The 21,134-nt window shown below is 49.3% G+C and overlaps 1 protein-coding gene across 2 annotated transcripts; it reads right to left on the bottom strand.

The window, feature by feature from the left end:
• Positions 1-602: 602 nt before the first annotated feature.
• On the bottom strand, positions 603-19,489 carry Mettl22 (methyltransferase 22, Kin17 lysine). 2 transcript variants are annotated; one of them, XM_052759413.1, is made up of 11 exons: positions 19,378-19,489; positions 17,381-17,515; positions 14,125-14,487; positions 9,871-9,911; positions 9,639-9,783; positions 7,547-7,618; positions 7,032-7,085; positions 5,963-6,043; positions 4,406-4,508; positions 2,322-2,490; positions 603-712 (listed from the first exon to the last, which is right to left on the bottom strand). In XM_052759413.1, exons 2-11 carry the CDS (start codon positions 17,484-17,486, stop codon positions 677-679), a joined length of 1,170 nt encoding a protein of 389 aa, XP_052615373.1. In that variant the 5' UTR covers positions 17,487-17,515; positions 19,378-19,489; the 3' UTR covers positions 603-676. The 2 variants fall into 2 exon arrangements, with proteins under 2 accessions (XP_052615373.1, XP_052615375.1); XM_052759415.1 differs by lacking the exon at positions 603-712 and having other exon boundaries at positions 2,343-2,492; positions 4,407-4,508.
• Positions 19,490-21,134: the final 1,645 nt, after the last annotated feature.

Below are 21,134 nucleotides of genomic sequence, written 5' to 3'. Positions count from 1 at the left end.
AGTCCTACTAGCAGAGGAAGTGTGAAAAGTGATGACACAGTTATGGTCCCACCCCACAGGAAGTTCACCATAGAAACAACCAGAGTGCTGGTCCCACCTCACAGGAAGTTCACCACAGAAACAACCAGAGTGCTGGTCCCATCCCCATAGGAAAGTTCACCATAGAAACAACCAGAGTGCTGGTCCCATCCCCACAGGAAGTTCACCATAGAAACAACCAGAGTGCTGGTCCCATCCCCATAGGAAAGTTCACCATAGAAACAACCAGAGTGCTGGTCCCATCCCCACAGGAAGTTCACCATAGAAACAACCAGAGTGCTGGTCCCATCCCCACAGGAAGTTCACCACAGAAACAAGCAGAGTGCTGGTCCCACCCCACAGGAAAGTTCACCACAGAAACAACCAGAGTGCAGCCACACAGAACATTTGCCGACTTTGACCAAGTGGCTCGGGAGTGCCTGGGAGCTGTGACAAGTCCGAGACAGCCAAGCCACCACACTGCGAGCAACAGTATTTTTGGGCTCTTGCTGCAGGTAGTGATGGATCCCAGGAGATCAGCTTGGCTCCTCAAGGCCACTCCCTGTGTTTAAGATGACAGTGTCTCAGTGCACAGAGGGTTTGTTTTTATTTGAAACACACCGACAACCGTCAAGAGGTCACACCTTTCAGAGGTGACTCATGCTGCTGGTTCCACGACGATCTTCCAGAGCTCCTGCAACACACAGAAATGAAAGGGTCTGAGGATTCACAGAGCAGAGACACCAGGGCAGGGACGGGGGGGGGGGGGGGGGGGGGGGGGGGGGGGGGGGGCTCCTTCCTGTCTTCGAGGCTCTGGCCATTACACAGTGGCACAGTGGCTGTGTAGACTAAGTCTGACACTAGCCAAAGGGATAGTGGTATGTCACATGGCCACGAGGGACTGAAGGAATGGCAGCAAGTGGCCTCAGTCTTGCCATTTTGGGGACCTTAGCCACTGTGGTCTGCAGCTACTCCATTTCCTAAGAAGGGACAAAGGAGCGTGAGAAAGCTGGGTCCCTCCCTCTGCCACCGTCTCCCCTTCTCCTGAGAATGAGGCCTGATCTCCACAGCCAAAAGGCAGAGAGAACAAGAGATGCCAGATGGACTTCTGTGACTCCAGCTCCTGGTAATTTTCAAGGTAATTTTGAGTTTTCAAGTTTACTCTGAGTGCTGGGTTTAAAAGCTGTAATAGCAGGTGCCTTGGCTCTAAGATGGCTGGGTGCATTAGCTAAGACAGCGGACAAAAGGTGTGGCACTGAGCACATGCTGGTTACACCTGTAGGATTATCAAGGGCCTGGTGCGAGCCTTCGTTCTTGGCCAGAGAAGCAGCAGCGTCTCCACAGAGCAGATGTAGCCATTAGCATGACGGTTAACACTGTCAATTGATAGGACTTACAGTCACTCAGAAGACAAACCTCTGCACATGTCTGTGATGGACTTTCTAGATTGGGTTAATTAAGGTGATAAGTCCCATCCTAAATGGGGGTGGCATTATACCGTGGGCTGGGTCCCTTGACTTAAAAGGGAGAAAGCCAGCTGTGGAAAAGCATTCATCTCTGTGCTTCCTGACTGGATGCATGTGACCAGCCACCTCCCACTCCTGCTGCTGTGACCTCCCCATTGAGATGGACGGTGCCCTCAAACTGTGAGCCCAAACAAACCTCCTTCCGTCTGATGCTTTCATCAGACATCATCCAGGCCTGCCTTACAACTCCTGGATCCTTCCCACTGACCTACTGCTCCCCAGATGACACACGTTGTTGTGGCTTGAATTTGGAATGCCTCCTATAGGATCCTGTGTCTGAACACTTGGTCCCCACCTGGATACACTGGTTAGGAAGGGTGTGAAACCTTGAGCAGGTGGAGCCTTGCAGGAGGAAGAGGAAGTCGGTCACTGTGTGAAGGCTGGACCCACTTCCTGTTCACTGCTTCCTAAGGTGGGCACAATGTGACCAGCTGCCATCTGCTCCTGTGGCCTCATCTTCCCCAACATGACTATGCCTTCTTAAAATGTGAACCAGAATAAGCCTTCCTCCTGATGTTGCTTGGGTCATACACTTTGTCTTAGCAAGGGGGAAGGAATTGGTGCCTGCCCCTCTAGCTTCCTCTGGAGTCTTAACTGCCCACAGAGAAAGAACAGGAGACAGGCACAGAGCTGTTCTGGTCAGGTGACTACTGAGAACGGGTCGAACCCCCAGGGATCCCAGGGACAAATCTGCAGCCTCTCCTGGGCAGACTATGGATGGGACGGTAAGGCTGCCCATCGCTGTGTTTCCCACCACCCTCATGGGGCTGCATCTACCAGCTGTCGGATGCGCTCGTAGAGGAGCAGCTGCGGGAAGGAGGCCTCCACAGGCTCCACCGTGAAGCGCAACCTGCCATCAGCCAGCTTCTCCAGGGAGTCCAGGGAGGCACGGAAGTGGTCGTAGGCTTCACATGTGACGTCCAAGTGTCTGAGTGTGAAGTTGAACCTGTGGATTGAGCAGCAACACACTCATCGTGACCAGGAAGGGCTGGTTCTGCTGCATCCATCCTCACAGCCTGCTTCCTACTTAGTGCCCTTGAGTCTGGATTTAAGTGTCTCCTCTGCACCCAGCCTGTGAGCAAATTCCTTCCAGAGCCTGCACAGAAGTCTGTTTCCAGAATAGCTATTAGCTCTACTCACAGATGTAGCTTTAGGGAGCTGAGGTCACCTGCCAAGATGACACTCCGGAAAGGCAGATGCCCATCTCAAGAGTTGCTGCAAATGGATTCCAGGGTAGACTTGCTGGCTGGGTGCTGTGGGTACTATCTATGGGAAGGGGGAATGAGGGGCTGAGGAAAAGGGAATCTGTAAAATGAATTACCTTGAATTCAGACTGTTCATCTGTCTTTTTCTTTTTGCATGTGTGTGCAGCATACATGTGTGTTCTTATGTTTGTGTGTGTTCATGCATTTATAAGGTATGTGTGTGCATGTCTAAGTGTGGAGGCCAGAGGCTGACATTTTCTTCTTCTTTATATGCTAAGACAAGGTCTCTCTCACTTGAACCCGGGTTTGTAATCTGGAGGCCACCACACCTACTTGGCATTTTCCTGGGTGCTGGGGATGCTCATCGTCTAGCAAGTGCTCTACCTGTTAAACCATCTCCACAGCCCCTTCTTTTTCTTTACAAACCTTTTATTGTAAAAAAACCTCTAACATCCAAGTAAGCAAGAACTGTACAGCAAATTGCCATGAAGCCATTGGCAGCTTCCACCACCCCTGACTCTCAGCCACTCTGTCCCCGTGTGTTTCCAGAGTCCCTCCTATCTCACTCATCAACAAGCAAATACCAGACATCCCAGCATTTCTTCAGCAAATACGTCTGTACACGTCTGGAAAAGATAACGATTCTTTCCTCAAAATGAAATGAACAACCTTTCGTTTGGTTCTTGTGTTTTTGTTGTTGTCGCTTGTTTTTTTGAGATAGGGTCTGAATTCACAATGTAGCCCAGGCTGGCCTTGAGCTTCTGATTCTCCTGTTTCAATCTCCCAAGTGCTCGGACAACAGCTGTGAGCCACTATGCCCAGCCAAACGACAGCTCTTGTCACGTCCTTAACAGAATTCAGCTTTTCCCATCTGCTCTAAGTCTCCTGTTTACAGTCCATGGAGTGAGGATCAAAATGAGGGCCCTGCTTCCACTGGACACTGTGTCTGAAGGAGGAACGGGGTGTTACTGGGACAAACAATACTGTGACAAGATCCAAGGATATTTAGCTCGGAACCCAAATCTGGTGTGGAAGAGGCAAAGCTGAAGCAGACATTCTGCAGGGGTCCTAGCGGAGGGCACAAAGACAAGAGGAGGGATATGTGGCTTCCACAAAGGAATTCCTTCACGCCTATTTTTACTAACCATTTCTTTTTTTTTCATTTTTAAGTTTCAGTGAAGACATAGGAACGGGGTTGGGGATTTAGCTCAGTGGTAGAGCGCTTGCCTAGCAAGCACAAGGCCCTGGGTACAGTCCTCAGCTCCAAAAAAAAAAGAAGACAAAGGAACAAGAAAACTTCCTTTTCATGGAAAAACAAAGTATAAGTGATACTAATGGCAGGCCTTGATGATGATGGCCTTAGCATGTGGAAGATGACAGGAAGTGGGCCAGCGGCGAGGGGTGTGGTCTCAGCAGGTCCTCATCTGGCACTACCTCACTGTGGCTTGGAGACCAGCACTCTAGTGTCCCTCAGCCTTGTCTGCTCCATATGAAAATAGGGCCGGGCTGGCTGTGCCTGGTAAGAGTTTAACACAGACTAAACGAAGGGATGGATAGGAGGGGTGAGTCCCAGCCCAGCACACAGCAGGGCATGACAGACACAGTGAATGAGGTGATACCACAGTGAGGGTGTGGCTACCGGGCAGCAGGGCTCACCTTTTTTCCACCGACAGGATGGCGGTGCAGGCATTTTTCAGTCTGTGGACGAGTCGGGAGAGCGTGTTAAACAGGGCGTCGGTTAAGTCATCATCGTAGAACACTGGGGAGAGAGTGGTATTGGGGAAAAGGTGTACCTTCGGGAGAGACCTACTCAGAGGGACCCACAGAAACACCACGGAGCGGATCCTTATCATCACAGACAGTAGCAGCTGAGGAGGAATGTTCTGGAAGGGAGCTTCTAGGATGTCTCTAAGGGTGTAGTGAGACAGTTCTCTAAGTCCCAGCTAGAGACTCTCACAGCAAACACTGTTAGATGTTCCACATGGCAGACCACGGCATTTCAGAGCCAGCCTCCTCACGGTTGGACAGTGTTTGCTAAGACCTTCACAAGGACAAGGACGGAGCACCAATGAGTATTTGACTTTCCCAGAAGTAAGTGTGTGTGTGTGTCTCAGCCTATAGTCACCTCCACGGCTTGGACACTGGCAATGATCTGAAGCCAGGTCTCTGCAATTCTGCTGTGGACCAACAGCCACACGAAACAGGAGCTTGGTAAGGAGGGAGTGACTTTGGGGAAGCACAGCTGCCCACTGTCTGTCCACAGCAGCTCCCATCTTACTCATCAAGATGAAGTTGAACGAGCCTTTCTTAGGGCTGCTGGTGCCTTCCAGGTGCTAATCTGACATCTCTGAAGAAATCAATCAGAGCAGGTGAGGATCTGGGGTCTCTGCAAACACTAGGACTGGCAAAGTAACATCCGTGTGAGGCGAGAAGGAAATCCGGTTCAGCATGACTCAGTAGCCGGTGTTGGTTCAAACTTCCAGAGTCTGACCCCGGGCAGTTTATTTTAGACATATTTAAGTCCAGCATAACTTTGGAAAAAGGTTCCCTGGTGACAATTACCACATAAAGCTTAAGGAGAGAATACATCGAAACTCTTCTGCCAAGTACACGTGACAAAGCACTCGTCCATAAGAACGGTTCTAGGGCTGGAGAGATGGCTCAGAGGTTAAGAGCAGCACTGACTGCTCTTCCAGAGGTCCTGAGTTCAATTCCCAGCAACCACATGGTGGCTCACAACCACCTGTAATGAGATCTGGTGCCCTCTTCTGGCCTGCAGTCATATATGCTGTATACATAATAAATAAATAAATCTTTAAAAAAAAAAAAAGAACGGTTCTATAGCTTACGGGCCTAGGGGAAGATCTGGACATGGGACATCACCCTGGGGAGGGTGCTACTGACTGAGACACAGTGCTCAAGGTAAAGGTCTAGGGAGGAAGAGCCAGGGATAAACAGCACAGTCTGGGGGACTGGGTGTGTTCTGGCTCGACAGACACACAGATCAGCAGGCTGTTAACCACATCCACTCCCAGGTTTCTGGGCAGAAACCAGGTATACAGCTCCTCTGCTGAGGAGAAAACCCCGTGTGTTTAACATTCCTGGTTTCCCTACTGCTTATTTGTGAGCACAAGGAGCGTGTGCTCTCTGCACGAGGGGATCCTGTAAGACACAGGTAATGACAAGGACACAGGGTGACGAAGAACCACTCACCTTCAGCTGCAAACAGCACAGTGGTGTGATCATACAGGTCACTGATGTCTTCCTCGGACCAGCTGAAGGGGACTTTGGGATCTACCAAAGAGGAGAAGACTGAGTGGCCATCCCTTCCTTTGTTGGCCACCAGCTCTTATTGCAAACTGACCAAAGGAAGCTTCAGGAAAAGAGACAAGGCTGAGCTAGGTGTGGTGGTACACTCTGGTAATTCCAGCAATCAGGAGGCAGGCAGATCTTTGTGAGTTCGAGACCAGTCTGATCTATATATTGAGTTTCAGGCCAGCCGCAGCTACCTAAGGAGGCTTTAAAAAAAAAAAAAAAGAGAAGGAAGGAAGGAAGGAAAGATGAGAAGGGCGGGGGGGGGGGGGGGCGGCTGGAGACAGGATGCCCTACACCTTAGGGATACAGTTAAGGGGCACTCTTCCCACCAGTGAGGGGCAAGTGGGTTCCATCCTTCCTTGCCACTTGGCCAGGAGCCCTGTGAGAACATTATCTGTCTACCAGCACCCAAATTTACTCACTGTGTGACACCATGAAACGAGTTACATCACTCTGCGTTTACAGAAAGGCCTACTAAAACCCCTCTCAGAAGATGGCTGGGAAGTCTTGGGTCAAGGTCACAGCAGAGTGCTTGGAAGGCAACAGTCAGAATTTCCTTACTGACAGGGAAGAAGAAAGAAGCTGCTGTATAAGTAGCAAGCATCAGGTCTAACACGTTTGTGGAAGAATTTAAACTCTACCAGCCACTGCCTGGGCTTTCTGGGAAGCTGTTAGAACCCAGAGGCCACAGACCTGGATCACAGCCTGGCATCTCTGAGCACTGATCTCTGCTCCTTGAGAACTGTTCCCCACAGTGACACTGGGAGGTGTGAACAGCAGCACGCGGTTAAGGGCCAGCATGTGGCAAGAGGAAGGGAATGGCTGTGGCTCAGAAGCCTGTGGAGGGGACCCCACAAGATGTGGGGCTGTGGAGGGGACCCCACAAGATGTGGGGCTGTGGAGGCAGCCAGGACTGTGGGTACCACAGAGGAGCCACTGAACCAGCACCACTGCAGGAAGCACACACCTGTGCAGAGGTCGTCTTTCAGCCAGTCCAGTTCCTTGACCTTTATCACACCATCTGCAAAAAAGCAGGCAGAACTCCCAAACTGCACACCAGTGGGCAAAGCACCCGACTCCCCACCCGTCCTCGCCATCAAACCAGCGGCTATCTCCCCCCCCCCCCCTCTGCCCATATGTCTTCAGTGCTCAGTGTCAGTGACTCTGCAGACACAGGGAATACAAACATCTGTCAGTCCTGGTCCCCATCCCCGGAAACTGGCCACCTTCAGGGGGCTGGCAGGTTAGCAGATGACTTGAGACTGTGACTAGGATAACACTAACAGAATGAGCAAATGCATGGAGGAGGGGACGAACTTGTCTGTCAGCCCAGGGACGTCAGCAGGGCTTCACTGTGCCCAAGACCAGGTCATCTATGTTCCAAGGAAACATCTGATGCAAAGGGAAGCCACCCCAACACTGTGCCCACTGGGTGACAGTGTTGCCTCCCACCAAGCTACCCACCCCCCGACTGGCCCTCACCTCTAGTGGCAGCCAGGTGGCTGTTGAGGGCAACGTTTCGTTGGCACATGGCCAGGAGGTCTGTGCCGACATCTGGAATGACAGAAGGGTGCACCTTGACACACCGTCTGTTAAGACACTGTCTCCATCGTTTTTCATGGAGAGCCACCACCAGTAGCCAGACTGCTGGGCTACGGGCATTTAAGGTGTTAGCATCTCTGGAAGCTGGATGAAGGGTACATGACACATTCTGGATTATCTTAGGAACTACTGAGTGAGTCTGATGTAATTTCAAATTTAAATATTAAAACAGTAATCAGTTTGACACACAGAGGGTCAGCTCATCACTGTAAGGATTATCAGATGAGGTACAAAGGTGTTCACTGCTGCAACTGAAAAATGTAAGAAAGCACAGGATAATTAGAATGCCTGGCAAGGGATGACAAAATGATAAAAATGATCTAGTTATTAAAAGTCACACTTAGAATAATTTTTAAGGACACAGGAACATGCTCTTGAAGAAATACTTCTCAAGATTTTTGGCTTTGTGTATGTGTGTATGTGTACTCACATAGTATATAGTAACTATTTATAGACATTTCAGTTATTCCTTAAGAGTATGTACTAAAGGGTGATGGAAAGATGACTCTGAGGTTGAGATGCCACATTGGTTTTTTTATTTATTTTTATATGTGTGTTGGTGTTTTGCCTGCATATATGTCTGTGTGAGGGTGTCAGATCTTAGAATTACAGAAGTTGTAACCTGTCATGTGGGCGCTGGGAATTGAATCTGGGTCCTCTGGAAGAGCAGTCAGTGCTCTCAATCTCTGAGCCATCTCTCTGGCTCACCACACTGTTCCTGCAGAGGACCCAAGTTTGGTTCCCAGCACCTATATCAGATGGCTCACAATCAATTGTAATTCCAGCTCCAGGGGATCTGATGCCCTCTGAGGGCACCTGTCCTCATATGCACATACTTCAATATATATAATTTAAAAATAAGTTGGGCATGGTGGAGTACACCTTTATCCTAGCACTTTGGAAGGCAGAGGCAGGTGAGTTCCAGGTCAACTGGGAAACATAGTGAGACTATCTCAAATTTAAAACACAAATAAAAGCCAGGTGGCGGCGGTGCACGCCTTTAATCCTCAGGAGGCAGAGCTGGGCAGATCTCTTTGAGTTCGAGGCCAGCCTGGGCTACAGAGCAAGATCCAGGACAGGCACCAAAACTACACGGAGAAACTGTCTCAAAAGAAAAAAAAAATGTAAAACACAAATAAATAAACAAACAAAAACAAAACTTAAAAAAAAGGAGAACATATAAGGGGAAAAAGATGATAAATTATGCTTGGCGGTGGTGGCACACGCCTTTAATCCCAGCAATTAGGAGACAGAAGCAGGCAGATCTCTGTGAGTTTGAGGCCAGCCTGGTCTACAGAGTGAGTTCCAGACAGCCAAGGCTACACAGAGAAACCCTATCTTGAAAAAAACCAAAAAACTAAAAAAAAAAAAGGTAAATTACAAAAAGACTGTAGACTCTAACACACACACACACACACACACACACACACACACACACACACACAAATGTGCACACATTCACATACGAATGGTTAGAAGTAGGTTTCCTGGTGAGTCCCTGGTGTCAGGACTCCTTGTGCTCTGGATCTGCTCTTGGCCCACAGCAGTGTCTAATACATTGCATACTGGTGAATCACTCTGGGGACTGTAACATTAAGAGTAATTTTCATTTTATGTTTTACACTTTATCCTAAGAAGAAGTCCTGTTTCTATCATCAGATACAAACGATAAACCAGTGTGACCCCTATGAAGAGAAGAGCTTGGGCTTCTTGGGATGTTTGCTCTTCCTTGGAGGGTGAGCCAGGAAAGGGCACCGGACACCTCATGCCCAGTGGGCTTGTGGCTACAGGGTGACACTGGTGGCTGGGTGTTGAGGGCCATTTGGACAAAAAATGGAGGGTGGACGGAAGCTGGGGAAGCTGGGGAAATCAGGAGCTGCCAGTGTCCAGCTCCTGGTGACCGTGTTCATTTTGACAGATGGTAGACATCATGGAGCCCACCAAGCCCTCATCTGAGCCACAGAGTTGTTACCTGTACAGTAAACGGTGTGTGCCATGGTGGCTGCCACAATGCTGGCAAGCCCTGTGCCTGCCCCAAGCTCCAGCACGGTGCGTCCCTGGAAGAGGTCCCTTCGGAACAGGATATAGTCTGCCAGGAAAAGGGCGCCCCGCCACACCTGCAAGAGAGAGGACATAGAGCCACAGGTGACTTGAGGCTCTGAGAGACCCTCAGGGGCCACAAGAAGTGAACAGGGCCTACCCACCTGCTTGCCAACATCCTCCAGGGGCGTGGCCATGGTATGCTCTGGACAGGACAGAAACCAAGAGAGAAAGGTCCATGGTGAAACAGAGGCAGGCAGAAGACAAGAGGGAGGGGCAGTGTGACAGTCTGCCAGCCTGGCTGGCTGGGCGGCAGAGTAAATGACCAAAAGAGAAGCAGAGGCTTGGACTATGCTGCCAGATGGAGCATCACGGAGGCCAGGTGTGTGGCCCAGGAACCAGGGGGGCACATCAGGTCTGAACCCAGCTAAAGTACACACATGTATCATACTATGTGAACTGCCACCTTAAAACTGAAATATATTTACATGCTAATAATAATTATAGCTACTTCCAAAATATTTTCTTATGCTTACAATTGCACCAGAAGCTAACACAGTAAGTTTCAATTTATATCTTTTTTTTTCTTAAGTTCAGAAGCTGGGTGTGGTGGTGCACACCTTTAATCCCAGCACTCGGGAGGCAGAGGCAGGTGGATCTCTGTGAGATGGAGGCCAGCGTGGTCTACAAAGTGAGTTCCAGGACAGCCAGGGCTACACAGAGAAACCCTGTCTCAAAACCCCCAAAAAAGGAAAGTTCATGAGCAGAGTGGTTGGTATACACTCTGATTTCCAAAATATCTCAGAACAGAATTCTGATGGTTGGAAGGAATGGAAACAGGAGCTGAAGGAGAAAAAGAAACACTGGACAACACTGTCTCTGCCACTACATTAGAACTCACTCATGTTTCCTTTCCTTTCCTTTTTTTTGAGATGGAGTCTCACAGTGCAGCCCAGGTTGGCCTGGGGCTCACTATGCATTAAATGTTTGCAAATGGGCTGTGTGAGGTTAAAACAAAGAAACACAGCAGAGAAGTTTCCAGAGTCTGTCATACTCACACAAACTAAAATACAGTCTCGGAACAAAACCTGAGGATCAAGCTGGGTATGGCAATTCACACCTGTAGTCTTAGCAGGATCCGGGTCAGTTTGGACTAAACAGTGAGACCCTTCTAAGAGACAAACAAAACCAGGCCTGTGAGGTGGCTCCTCAGGCAAAGGCGCTTGTTCTGCAAGCCTGACAACCCGAGTCCAATCCCAGAACCTACGGAAGGGGGGAGGAGAGAACTAGCTCTACAAAGTTGTCCTCTGACCTCCCCGTGTGTGTGTGTGCGTGTGTGCGTGCACACACACACACACACACACACACACACACACACACACACACACACACACACACAAATGAAACAAGAACAAAACTCAAACAGTGACTGTCTCCACTTGGGCTGTGGTTGGAAGTGACCGAGCAATCTAGATTCCTCTCAGAAGGGTAAAAGGCATGCTGGGGCTCAACATGTGCCACCAGCTGGGAATCAGAACAAAAAGTCACCCACCAACCTCTCAATGTCACATTCCTTCACTGAACATGTGTATGGACACCCATGAGCCAGCCTGGGCTCACACCCTGAGACTCTGTTGGATCTGGTCACCCCCATTTTATAGATGAGACAAGTTCAAGCCCAGAGTTTGAGGAGAACATGGGCTCTGTGGTGAGAGAGCCTCTCACAAGCGCTGGAGTTGTCACCCTCCCACAGGGTGACTTGACACTCAGCATCTTGGAGCCTGAGCCCCAGTCCCTTGCATGAGCACAGATAACTCTGTCCTCGCGCAGGCTACAACCAGCCTAGGCTTCACAAGGAGCAGGATCAGTGATGTTAGAAACTGCTGATCTCATCAATGTCCCCAACCCTCACACACTTGAGGGCCGGAGCTGGGCCAGGGAAATGAATAGCTCAAGAAAAAACCATTTTAAGTCCAAATGTGTCGTGATGTTTTTCTAAAGTCAGGTGGAAACAAAAGAGGATTTTAAACCAAAAGTTTTTAAGTCGGCTAATCTATCACTAGCACCCTGTGGAGCTGCATTCTTGACTCCTTAGACAAGCCTCAGCTGAGGGATCTGGCAGGCCCAAGGCTGTCTGCATCGTGAAGGGTGGATGACCCAGTTCTGCAAAACGTGAGCCCAGTCCATGTCAACTGTGGTGGTGATGCTGACAACCAAGAATCACCACTTCAGAAACAATGCTGTCCTGGGGCAGGCGAGACCCCTGACTGAGAGAGAACTTCCACCTCTGAAGACCCAAGGCCCCAGGAAAGAGTGGGAGGCCGCCATATTCCCCACCTTCCTGGTAGGAATTTGTCCTTAGCTTGTAAGACAGTGTTCCTAGCACATGCTCACTGGAAGCCAGAGTCACTGTGGGACCACACACTCTGTTACTCTAGTCCTGGAGGGGAGGGAAGCATCCCTTTACTTTCCCAGGGCTGTGATAAAACACTGACCAAAGCCAACTTCTTTTGTTTATACCTCTACATCTAAAGTCAGGTGGAAACAAAAGAGGATTTTAAACCAAAAGTTTTTAAGTCGGCTAATCTATCACTAGCACCCTGTGGGAGCTGCATTCTTGACTCCTTGGACAAGCCTCAGCTGAGGGATCTGGCAGGCCCAAGGCTGTCTGCATCGTGAAGGGTGGATGACCCACCCTCTCATCACAGTCCGTCATGAGGGGAAGTCAGGGCAGGCATATAACCTGGAGGCAGTGCCTGAAGCAGGCTCTGGAGGAATGATGCTTACTGGCTTGCTCCCCTTTCTTAGACAGTCCATGACCACCTGCCCATGGTTAGTGCTGCCCATAGTGGCTGGGCTTTATTACATCAATAATCAAGAAAGGCAGCTAAATATAAGCCTACGAGCAAGCCAAAAAGCAGTGTTCCTCCCTGGTTCCTGCCCTGATTTCCCTCAGTGATGGACAGTGACCAGACACATAAACTGGATAAAGCCTTTCTTCCCGGAGTTGCTTTTGATCATAGTGTTTATCACAGCAATAGAAACCAAACTAAGGGGCTGGAGAGGTGGCTCAGAGGTTAAGAGTACTGCTTGCTCTTCCAAAGGTCCTGAGTTCAATTCCCAGCACCCACATGGTGGCTCACAACCATCTGTAATGAGACCTGGTGCCCTCTTCTGGCCTGCAGGGATATGTGCAGATAGAACACTGTATACATAATAAATAAATAAATCTTTAAAAAAATAAAAGAAACCAAATTAAATCAGGGGACTGAAAGCACCCACGCTAATTATAGATTTATTGGTCTTCTGTTAATGGTGCAAGCATTTCGGAGCAGGTGTGCCTTGATTCCTGGTGGCCCCCAGGACTACCAGAGGCAATAAATATTAGATGGTAGATGGGGTGGGCAGCTGTCACTCCTGAGTGAACAGCACACATCCGTCCTGGGCAGTGAGCTCCAGGGTTGCAGCTTCGGGTGGGGTGGGTTTCAGAGACGCAGCTGTCTGTAGTCACTTCTGTAAGAAACCCTTCACCCACACTCTTGTAAGCAAACCCAGTACAGCCCACTGGCTCACTAAGGTAGACTTGGATGGTATCCTCCCTTTGGTCTGTCATCGGTTTCATCTGGGATGGCAGACATTTGTTCACGTCTTCCTAGAAACAGTGTCACACACCACCTGGGGTCCTTAGACCCTTGCTCTGCCTGTTGAGCCCAAGCAGTAGGAGTCCCAGTGTCGTCAATGAGGGTCTGTCAAAACCCCCTAACTGGGCGGTATCACCTCTCCCTCTCATTGCCCACTGCTGCCAGCTCCCACCCATTTGATTGGCCCACGCCAGGTTGCTGTGAACTGACACCCCTCTCTACTCCACACTCTGGCTGCTGCATTCCTAGGGCTTCCTGTTTCCATGGAGCCCAGGCAAGCATCCCACAAACTGTTCTGACTCTCACTCCTGTGCACTGGGTTAGAGCACATGGGAGCCAGAAGCAGGAGAGAGCTTTCTGGAGGAAGTGGTACCTGAGCTGGGACCTGGGCCACTTAGGAATGTTCTAGAAAGTAGAGGTTGGTAGCAAGCACTCAAGGACGAAAATGTAGCCCAGCAGAGACCCAGAAGGGAGAAGAACATGTAAAAGTCTGGGGTCATAAGGTCAATGGTGGTGAGAGGTGAGTGGGGACTATGTCACCCAGCCTTTAAGTTGAGTCATCTAGATTCCATCCCCAGGGCAATGGGGAGCCAGTGACGAGTCCTGAGCAAGAGAAGATCCACAGGTTTGGAACAGACTCTGTTGGCTGGGGCATCACCTATTCCCAGCTCACTAGAGCCACGTCTGAACTCAGAGCTGATACCCACAGCTCTGTTTTGTGCACCACTAGCCACTGTGACACTGCCTTGGTGGCCACAGAACAAGACCTTTACTTACCTATTTTGATGATGTCATGGGGGCAGCTCTCCTGTGCCCGATCTCCCATGAGGTCATCTTCCTCCTGTGCTAGAATCATGGGATGTACCTTGTCTCTTGCAGGCTCTGCCGGGTTGGGGTCAGAAGCAGCCCGTGGTCTTCGCACCACATCTAGGTCCCCATCCTCATCCAGGGGAACACTCAACCCTTCCTGGATGGTGATGTCATCGCCAGCCTGGAGGGACAAATCCTCATGACTGTGGCCACTTCCTGACCCAGCAAGAGGCGTCTCCTGTGTGGAGACATCTCTGGGACCATTGTCCTCAGCCCCCGAGTCTGTCCAAGAGTCCTGACTCCACAGGAGCTTGAACTGGGACAGGAAGACTGTAAGCGAGACAAAAACAGAGTGAGCAATGCCAAGGCTCTGTCTGTCTCCTCTCTGAGAAGTCAAACTGCTAACTGGAGACACTGAATTTTTCTTCAGAGACGGGGTCCCTTGTGGCCCAGGTTAGCCTCAAACTCATTATGTAGTTGAGGGTGACCTTCAAATTCTGATCTTCCTGATTTTACTACCCAGTGTTTGGATCATATACAAGCACCACCATGCCCAGTTTTATGTGGTGCTGGGGTTCAAACCCAGGGCTGTGTGTGTGTGTGTGCTAGGCAAGCACTCTACTAACTGCGTCACATGCCCAGCTCAACTGGAGATACTTTTAAAGGCTAGTGGGGGTGTACAGATGGAGCAGCAGCAGAGGCTTGTTGGACTCAGCAGTGACCATGTGGGAGGCCGAGGTAGCAGCTCCCTGATGGAGCAGCCTCTGCTGAGTGTCTGTGCAGGCACCTGGCCTGTGTCATGTGACTAACTGCAGAGTCACCATGCAGATAGTCTACCAGCTCATTTCATACACATGGACACTGAGGCTCAGAGGTGAGTGAACTGGGAAAGTGGCCAAGGCTACAAACCCAGGCTGCCTGGTGCTTCAGCAGCTTCTTAAAGACATCAGGACAAGAACACGGGCCATCCCTCACCACCAGGTGGCCAGAAAGTCATTGAGACAGATTTCAGTAAGTACATGTGCCAGGGGAGGTATGCCAGAGACAAAAAAAGCGAGGACTTCAGAATGTTCAGTACTAGGCTGGGTCAGGCACCTGTTTGCTCTGAGCCTGTTTCCAACCTTGCATCCCAGGAATAAGGGCATCTACCGTAAGCCAGCCAAGGCCAACACCAGTGACCACAGAGGATGACTCAGTGTCCCCAGTCCTTTCTACCTCTGTTCCCTCACCTGACTTTACATTAGGTCCAGCTCACTGTTCACCATCTTCACTAGGAAAATTGCCCTGTGAACATCATTGAGGAGCTGGGGACAATGGCAAGACCTGATGACAGTTTTTGCTGCCTTTGTGTAGCTGTTTCCTCTTTCTGAAATGTCTTCCTTAGCTCTTTGAGACAGATCCTTCCTAGCATTTAGTGCTCAGTCAGCTGACCCTCCTTCAGTCTCCTATAGTATCACACCCCATACCAAGTTTTAAGCATCCATTTACCTACCTACCCAACCACCCATCTATTCATCCACCCATCATCTATTCATCTACCCTTCCATCCATTTTACTTATGTACCCATTCATCCATCCATTTGTCCATCCAACCATCCACTTATCCCATGTATCCTTCTATTATCTAGTCATCTACCCACCCACCCATCACCCATCTTAATCATCTACCACCGTCCATCCATCTACTTACCTGCCACCCATCCATATATCAATTCATCTACCCACCCTGTCCATTCATTCATTTCACCCACTCATTTACCCATCTGTCCATCCATGTACTCATCCATCCACTCACCCATCACCTATCATCTACCCATTTATCTTTTCATTCATCTTACCCATCCATCTATTCATTTACCCACCCACCCACTCAACAAACATGCACTGACTGTCGATTGCTGAGTACAATTTTAAGTGCTGGGGATACAAAGTAGAATGCAGCATCTTAGGGTAATAAACAGGGTAATTACAGACTGTGACACACAGTGGCAACCATGTACGGCTGGGGCCAGCAAATCTTCTCTTCAGTAGGTCAAGAAACAAATAGCCTAAGCTCTCTGAGCCATATGATCTCTGCTGCACTACCCAACTGTCTGTAGTCATAAAAACACACAAACAAGCAGGCCTGGTAGTGTTTCAACAGAATGTTATAAAAACAAAGCAGGGCCTGGTTGGCCACACAGGCTGCAGTTTGCCAATGCCTGGTATAATGTTATCCAAATCGGGACAGCTATTAATAAACACACCCAACAATGAATGAATGCTGAGTAACTGACTAGGGAAGGTGGCTGTGAGGCCTACAGAGACACCCTGGGGGTCACAGCTGAGAAGGAGGAAAGTAGTGCAGAACTGAGGCACAGATGGAGGTGAAGGTGGCTACAGAGATCAAGGAGGGGAGGATGACTAGGCTGGGCACATTGGCTAAGGATCTTAGGCCCAGTAGAGGGCCACATGTTCCTTAGAGCCATGGGGGACCAAGGGGCATCCAAGTCAGGGCAGTGCTATGGCTGGGTTTGCATTTTTGAAAGCTACGCTTGGCTGGAGGAAGAGGAGCCAGCAAGGCTGTGTAGAGGAAAAGACTTGGGAAGCTAAGGAGGAAGGGAACATAGCGGCCAGGCACAGGACCAGGGTGACTGGGGCCTACGGTCACACCCAGCCCTGGCGTCGTCCCTGCATGGACTGGGGGCTCACTCACTTGTGCATTCCTGTGCTAGGTCAGGGTGTGACACTCAGCAGGTTCTCAGTGAAGGAAGCACACTTAGGTGACACACTGAATGTAGATAAGGAACCTGATTCACTAAAGAAAACCAAGTTTGTTGTTGTTCTAGCTTGAACTGTATCATGGATTTTTTTTGTTTTTGTTTTGTTTTCGGTGGAGGATATGTAGGGGAAAAAAGAGAAATCATTTGATAGTAAAATAATAAAATCCAATGTGAAGCTTTACAGCTTCAGAATGGCTATTCTGTATAGAAATATACAGAATGGCTAACTATAAAAGTTCACTGAAATGTGTAGACTTTGGGTCTGGGTAAATTTGGTGTGTGACTCTTGTTTAGTCAGTTTCTTGGCAATAAAATTTTAATAAAAAAAAAAGGTGACCCCCCACCCCCCAAAAAGACAACAGCTCAAAACAATCCAGTCTTTACCCCCAAAAGAAGTATGAGAAAGAGAGAGAAGATAAAGTGGGCTCCACCAGGCACCGAGCCCCAGGCCTGGACCTTACCTGGCTGTCCCATGCCATTCAGCCGCACCATGAGGTGTCTCTGGTTGGGGGTGTACAGGTGGACATCTGATAGCACAGTGTCACTTTTGAAAGTGACCTCATCCATGGCTGGCCCATGTTACTCCTGGGATGCACCTGAGAGGGAAGAGCAGGTGTTCAGGATGCTGGATCCTAGAGGGAACACTAGAGTCATCCAACCAGGTGGCCAAAGGAAGCCTCAGAAGCCTGGGCAGTGTCGGGGTGGGGAGAGACGGGGGTAAAGCGCTGTGCAGTCCTTCAATCACAACAGGTGTAAGACAGCAGCAACTTTTTTGCTCTGAGGTTGGTTTCAAATGTTTGACTTCAACCTGACCTTAACTGCTGCCTACAGGAACAGTTCCTACCCAGTTGGTGTATGTACTAGCTGTGTGTTATCAAACCTTTTGGGACCTCCATGTTTGCAAACTGGAAGATAGAAACATTTTAATTTTACTATCATAATTCAGACATCTTCATGCTCCAACTACCCACAGCTGGAGCTCCTGTATTCAGATGACTGCCAGGGAATAGCAAAGATACCAACACAGAAAGCTGTTCTCCAAGCTTGCTCTCTCCTTCACAACATGATAAGCCAGCAAAGCAAGCAGGTTGTGAACAGAGGCTGGGAATCAGGCAAACTAAAACTGGATTTCACATGAATGACATGGAGGAAGTGTTTAGCCATCAGCAAAACCACTGGCAACAAAAATCAGACAAGATGCAAGCAGAGGAAACACAGCCTAGCCTCAACCAACCGACTGGTTCGAGGTAGGCTGGCTCCCTTGGTTCTGAAGGAAAGACAAGCCTCCTGCCTAGAGTGTTTTGGCTAAAAAAAAAAAAAAAAAAAAAAAAAAAAAAAAAAAAAAATCCTCTCTGCTGTCTTTGGCAACGTTGAACATGAATAAAAGGATTGCATCTGTTGCTATGGTGCACTTTTGCTGGAATAAAAAAAACCAAAAAACTATACCCTAGGGAATGAATGCTCATTGCGCTTTCTGAAAATGGGAATTATTACAAAGACCAAATTGTCTTACATATAGATGGAGAAGAAATTTATTGCTAATTCATAGTCAATTTCTTCTGCTTGAAAGTCTCAACTAAGCAGGCTTCCCAGAAAATATGGCCTAAGATGGAAGTCCCAGGTCAGGAGAATCTCCTTTATGGGACTCTCCTGGGAATCAGCATTCTGGAAATAGAGCGGCACTCCTGTCTATTTGGGGGCCTCTGTGAGGATTAAATGAGACAAGCACCCCTTTCAGGGATCAGCAGTAAACAATATATAACTCTAGTGTCATGGTTATAGAAGAGGGTGCTGGGAAGACGGATAAGGACCTTGGGCCAGTTTCTCTACTTAGAAACAGCAGATGCAGTTTCCACTAGGGAATGTCAGGGCTGGGGGGAGGAGGGGTGTCTGATTCCTCCTGGGGACTACTGAAAAAGTAGCCCCAGGTTGCAGGCTGCCAATTCATCCCTGTAGGGAAGCTAGGAAGTGTTCTAGGCTCTTGGAAGACTGCGGAGCCGGATTCCCACCAATTTCTTTAAGGGCCTGCAGTGTTGTTCCCCAAACCAATCTGTTGGGATGGCGAGAAGCACTCCCACTTGAACAATCAAGAATTAGGAGCTGGATAAGGGAAAGCCAGGAAGCTGGAGCGCTCAGGGTGCAGGGGTGCGAGAAAAGGCTGGCCATGCGCAGAGTGGCGTCAGGGGTCCAGGGACCTCCTCCCTTCCCGGCCGGCCACTGACCTGTGGGCTAGCCTTAGAGTCCGTCACTGACCCGGCCTCTCCTCCCCTTCCGAGTCCCACACCAAGTGGGTCGGCCTCACTCAGTACGGAAGCCGAGAAGAGGTCCCACAGAGGAGGGGAAACTGAGGCTGAGGGAGGGATTAGGGTTCGGGCTTCAAGGTCGTGGAAGCTTGGCTCCCAAAGCCAAGATGCTCCCTGGGTCCTGCCCAGTCCCGCCGCCTCTCCCGGGCGCTTACCCGCCATGACCCTGGGCTGGAGTCCCGCGCGAATCTCTCGCCGTGGAACTCAGGAAGCCGCCATGACAGACAGTCTGCGCACGCGTGGTACACGCGCCGGCTTGGGTCGCGCATGCGCATGCGGCTGCCGGCCGCTGACACCTGCTGCTGGCCTGCCAGAGAGGAGGAGACGCATCGCATCTGCGTTTGGTTGTCGGGAATCCCTCCTGTAGAGAATTTAAATAGGGCCGAGGATGTCGATGGCGTAGAGAGCTTAGCACAAAAGAAAAAAGAAAGTTGATTCGCTTCCGGTGTTACCAGAGTAGAGTCATTAAAGATCAGAGCCTAGGCACCAGAGCTCCAATAAGCTAGGTTTGGCCCCTGGTCCTAACTATGCCAACGAAACAAGTAATAGTCAAAAGCAGAAAAAGGAGCTTTAGTCAATAACGGCCACATTAGGAAGAGGGACAAAAACATCCATCCACTGACCCACCCAAGTACATCTTCGGGGCCCTGATAGGACACTTATTTTAAAGTCGAGAGCTAGAGTTATGCATAGCTAAGCAGTCTTGCTCAAGGTGTGGTCCTGTCCACCACTGCTCCATCATTGTTTTGGCTCCAGTCTCCCCTGCAAGGTGTTCTGAAAAGTTGTAAATCTCTTTCTGGGAGACAAGTTCCTCCTGTGATTGGTCTCCGGCTTTAGAAGCCTTTATCTTCTCCTAGCTTGAGATTCTGGGGGAAATTAACATTTTGGGGGTCCACGGTTTCAATGATCTGATAGCCAAAGGGAGGAAGGAGCACAGGCGTCTCTTTAGACCAGCGCTTCTCAACCTGTGGGTTAGGACTCCTGGGGGAGTTTTATGACCCTTTCACAGGGGTCGTACATCAGATATCCTGCATATCAGATATTTACATCATGATTCATAACAGAAGCAAAATTACAGTTATGAAGTAGCAATGGAAATAATTTTATGGGAATGGGTTGCAACATTAGGAAGGTTGAGAACCACGGTTTTGGAATATTCTCATTCCTGCAAGGCAGGCAGATTGGAAGGGTCATTCAGCTATTAAGTAGTGAGGCTTCTGTTCAAATTTGAGGGTAAGGGATCCAGCCTGTGCGTTAGCTAGCACGCTCCTTGCTTCTTCTCATTGTTATCTATACCCCTGCACTTAGTGTCCTTATTAGCATTTGGCAGGCACTAGTGCATCTACTCATCAAGTCTCCAGCAACAGGGTGATTCCAGAATCTTTCTAATTGGAGTCTAGCATGAAATGAAATATGAGACAAATATTACACCTTAGGTAAACTTTCTCCTGCTCAGAATGTTGAAAGTGGGAGGTGCCTAAGGTTGGAGGCTGTGTATTAAATAATTTATTAAACAACTTAATGGAGGAATTATGTATTTTGACTCATGATTTCAGAGGTCCAGTATTGCTGGCTCCATGGCTTTGAGAGAAAGAGAGAGAGAGAGAGAGAGAGAGAGATGAACCCACCTATAGACCATGGGTCAATGAACACATAGACATGCACACTCATACCAGGCCATGCGTAAAATGCACACTCCTGTCTGAGCATGTGTACACACACATGTGAGCACTCCTTTGCTCTCCCCGACCCCAGCTGGCATCCTTTTGGTAACTGCATTTAAGCCAAGATTTGTCTTTTCAGAGCAGAAGTGAGTCAACACCAATTTCATGGCTACTGCTGCTACAACACAAGAGTCAACAGGATGACCAAGCAACACAAACGGGGGCGGGGCGGAGGGAGGAAAAGAAAA

Source organism: Peromyscus californicus, unplaced genomic scaffold (genome assembly GCF_007827085.1).
Source record: "Peromyscus californicus insignis strain IS unplaced genomic scaffold, ASM782708v3 Scaffold_3__1_contigs__length_106647218, whole genome shotgun sequence".
Taxonomy (NCBI): domain Eukaryota; kingdom Metazoa; phylum Chordata; class Mammalia; order Rodentia; family Cricetidae; genus Peromyscus; species Peromyscus californicus.
Note: the sequence above shows the minus strand (reverse complement) of the source record. Positions and strands in the feature narration are given on the sequence as shown.

Bases quoted from the DNA above. Each gene is read 5' to 3' on its own strand.
- Mettl22 (XM_052759413.1), bottom strand. From the start codon at position 17,486: ATGGATGAGGTCACTTTCAAAAGTGACACTGTGCTATCAGATGTCCAC. The intron at 14,488-17,380 runs GTAAGGTCCAGG...TCTCGCTTACAG, and splicing joins GAATGGCATGGGACAGCCAG to TCTTCCTGTCCCAGTTCAAG. The intron at 9,912-14,124 runs GTAAGTAAAGGT...TGTCCTGTCCAG, and splicing joins CCATGACATCATCAAAATAG to AGCATACCATGGCCACGCCC.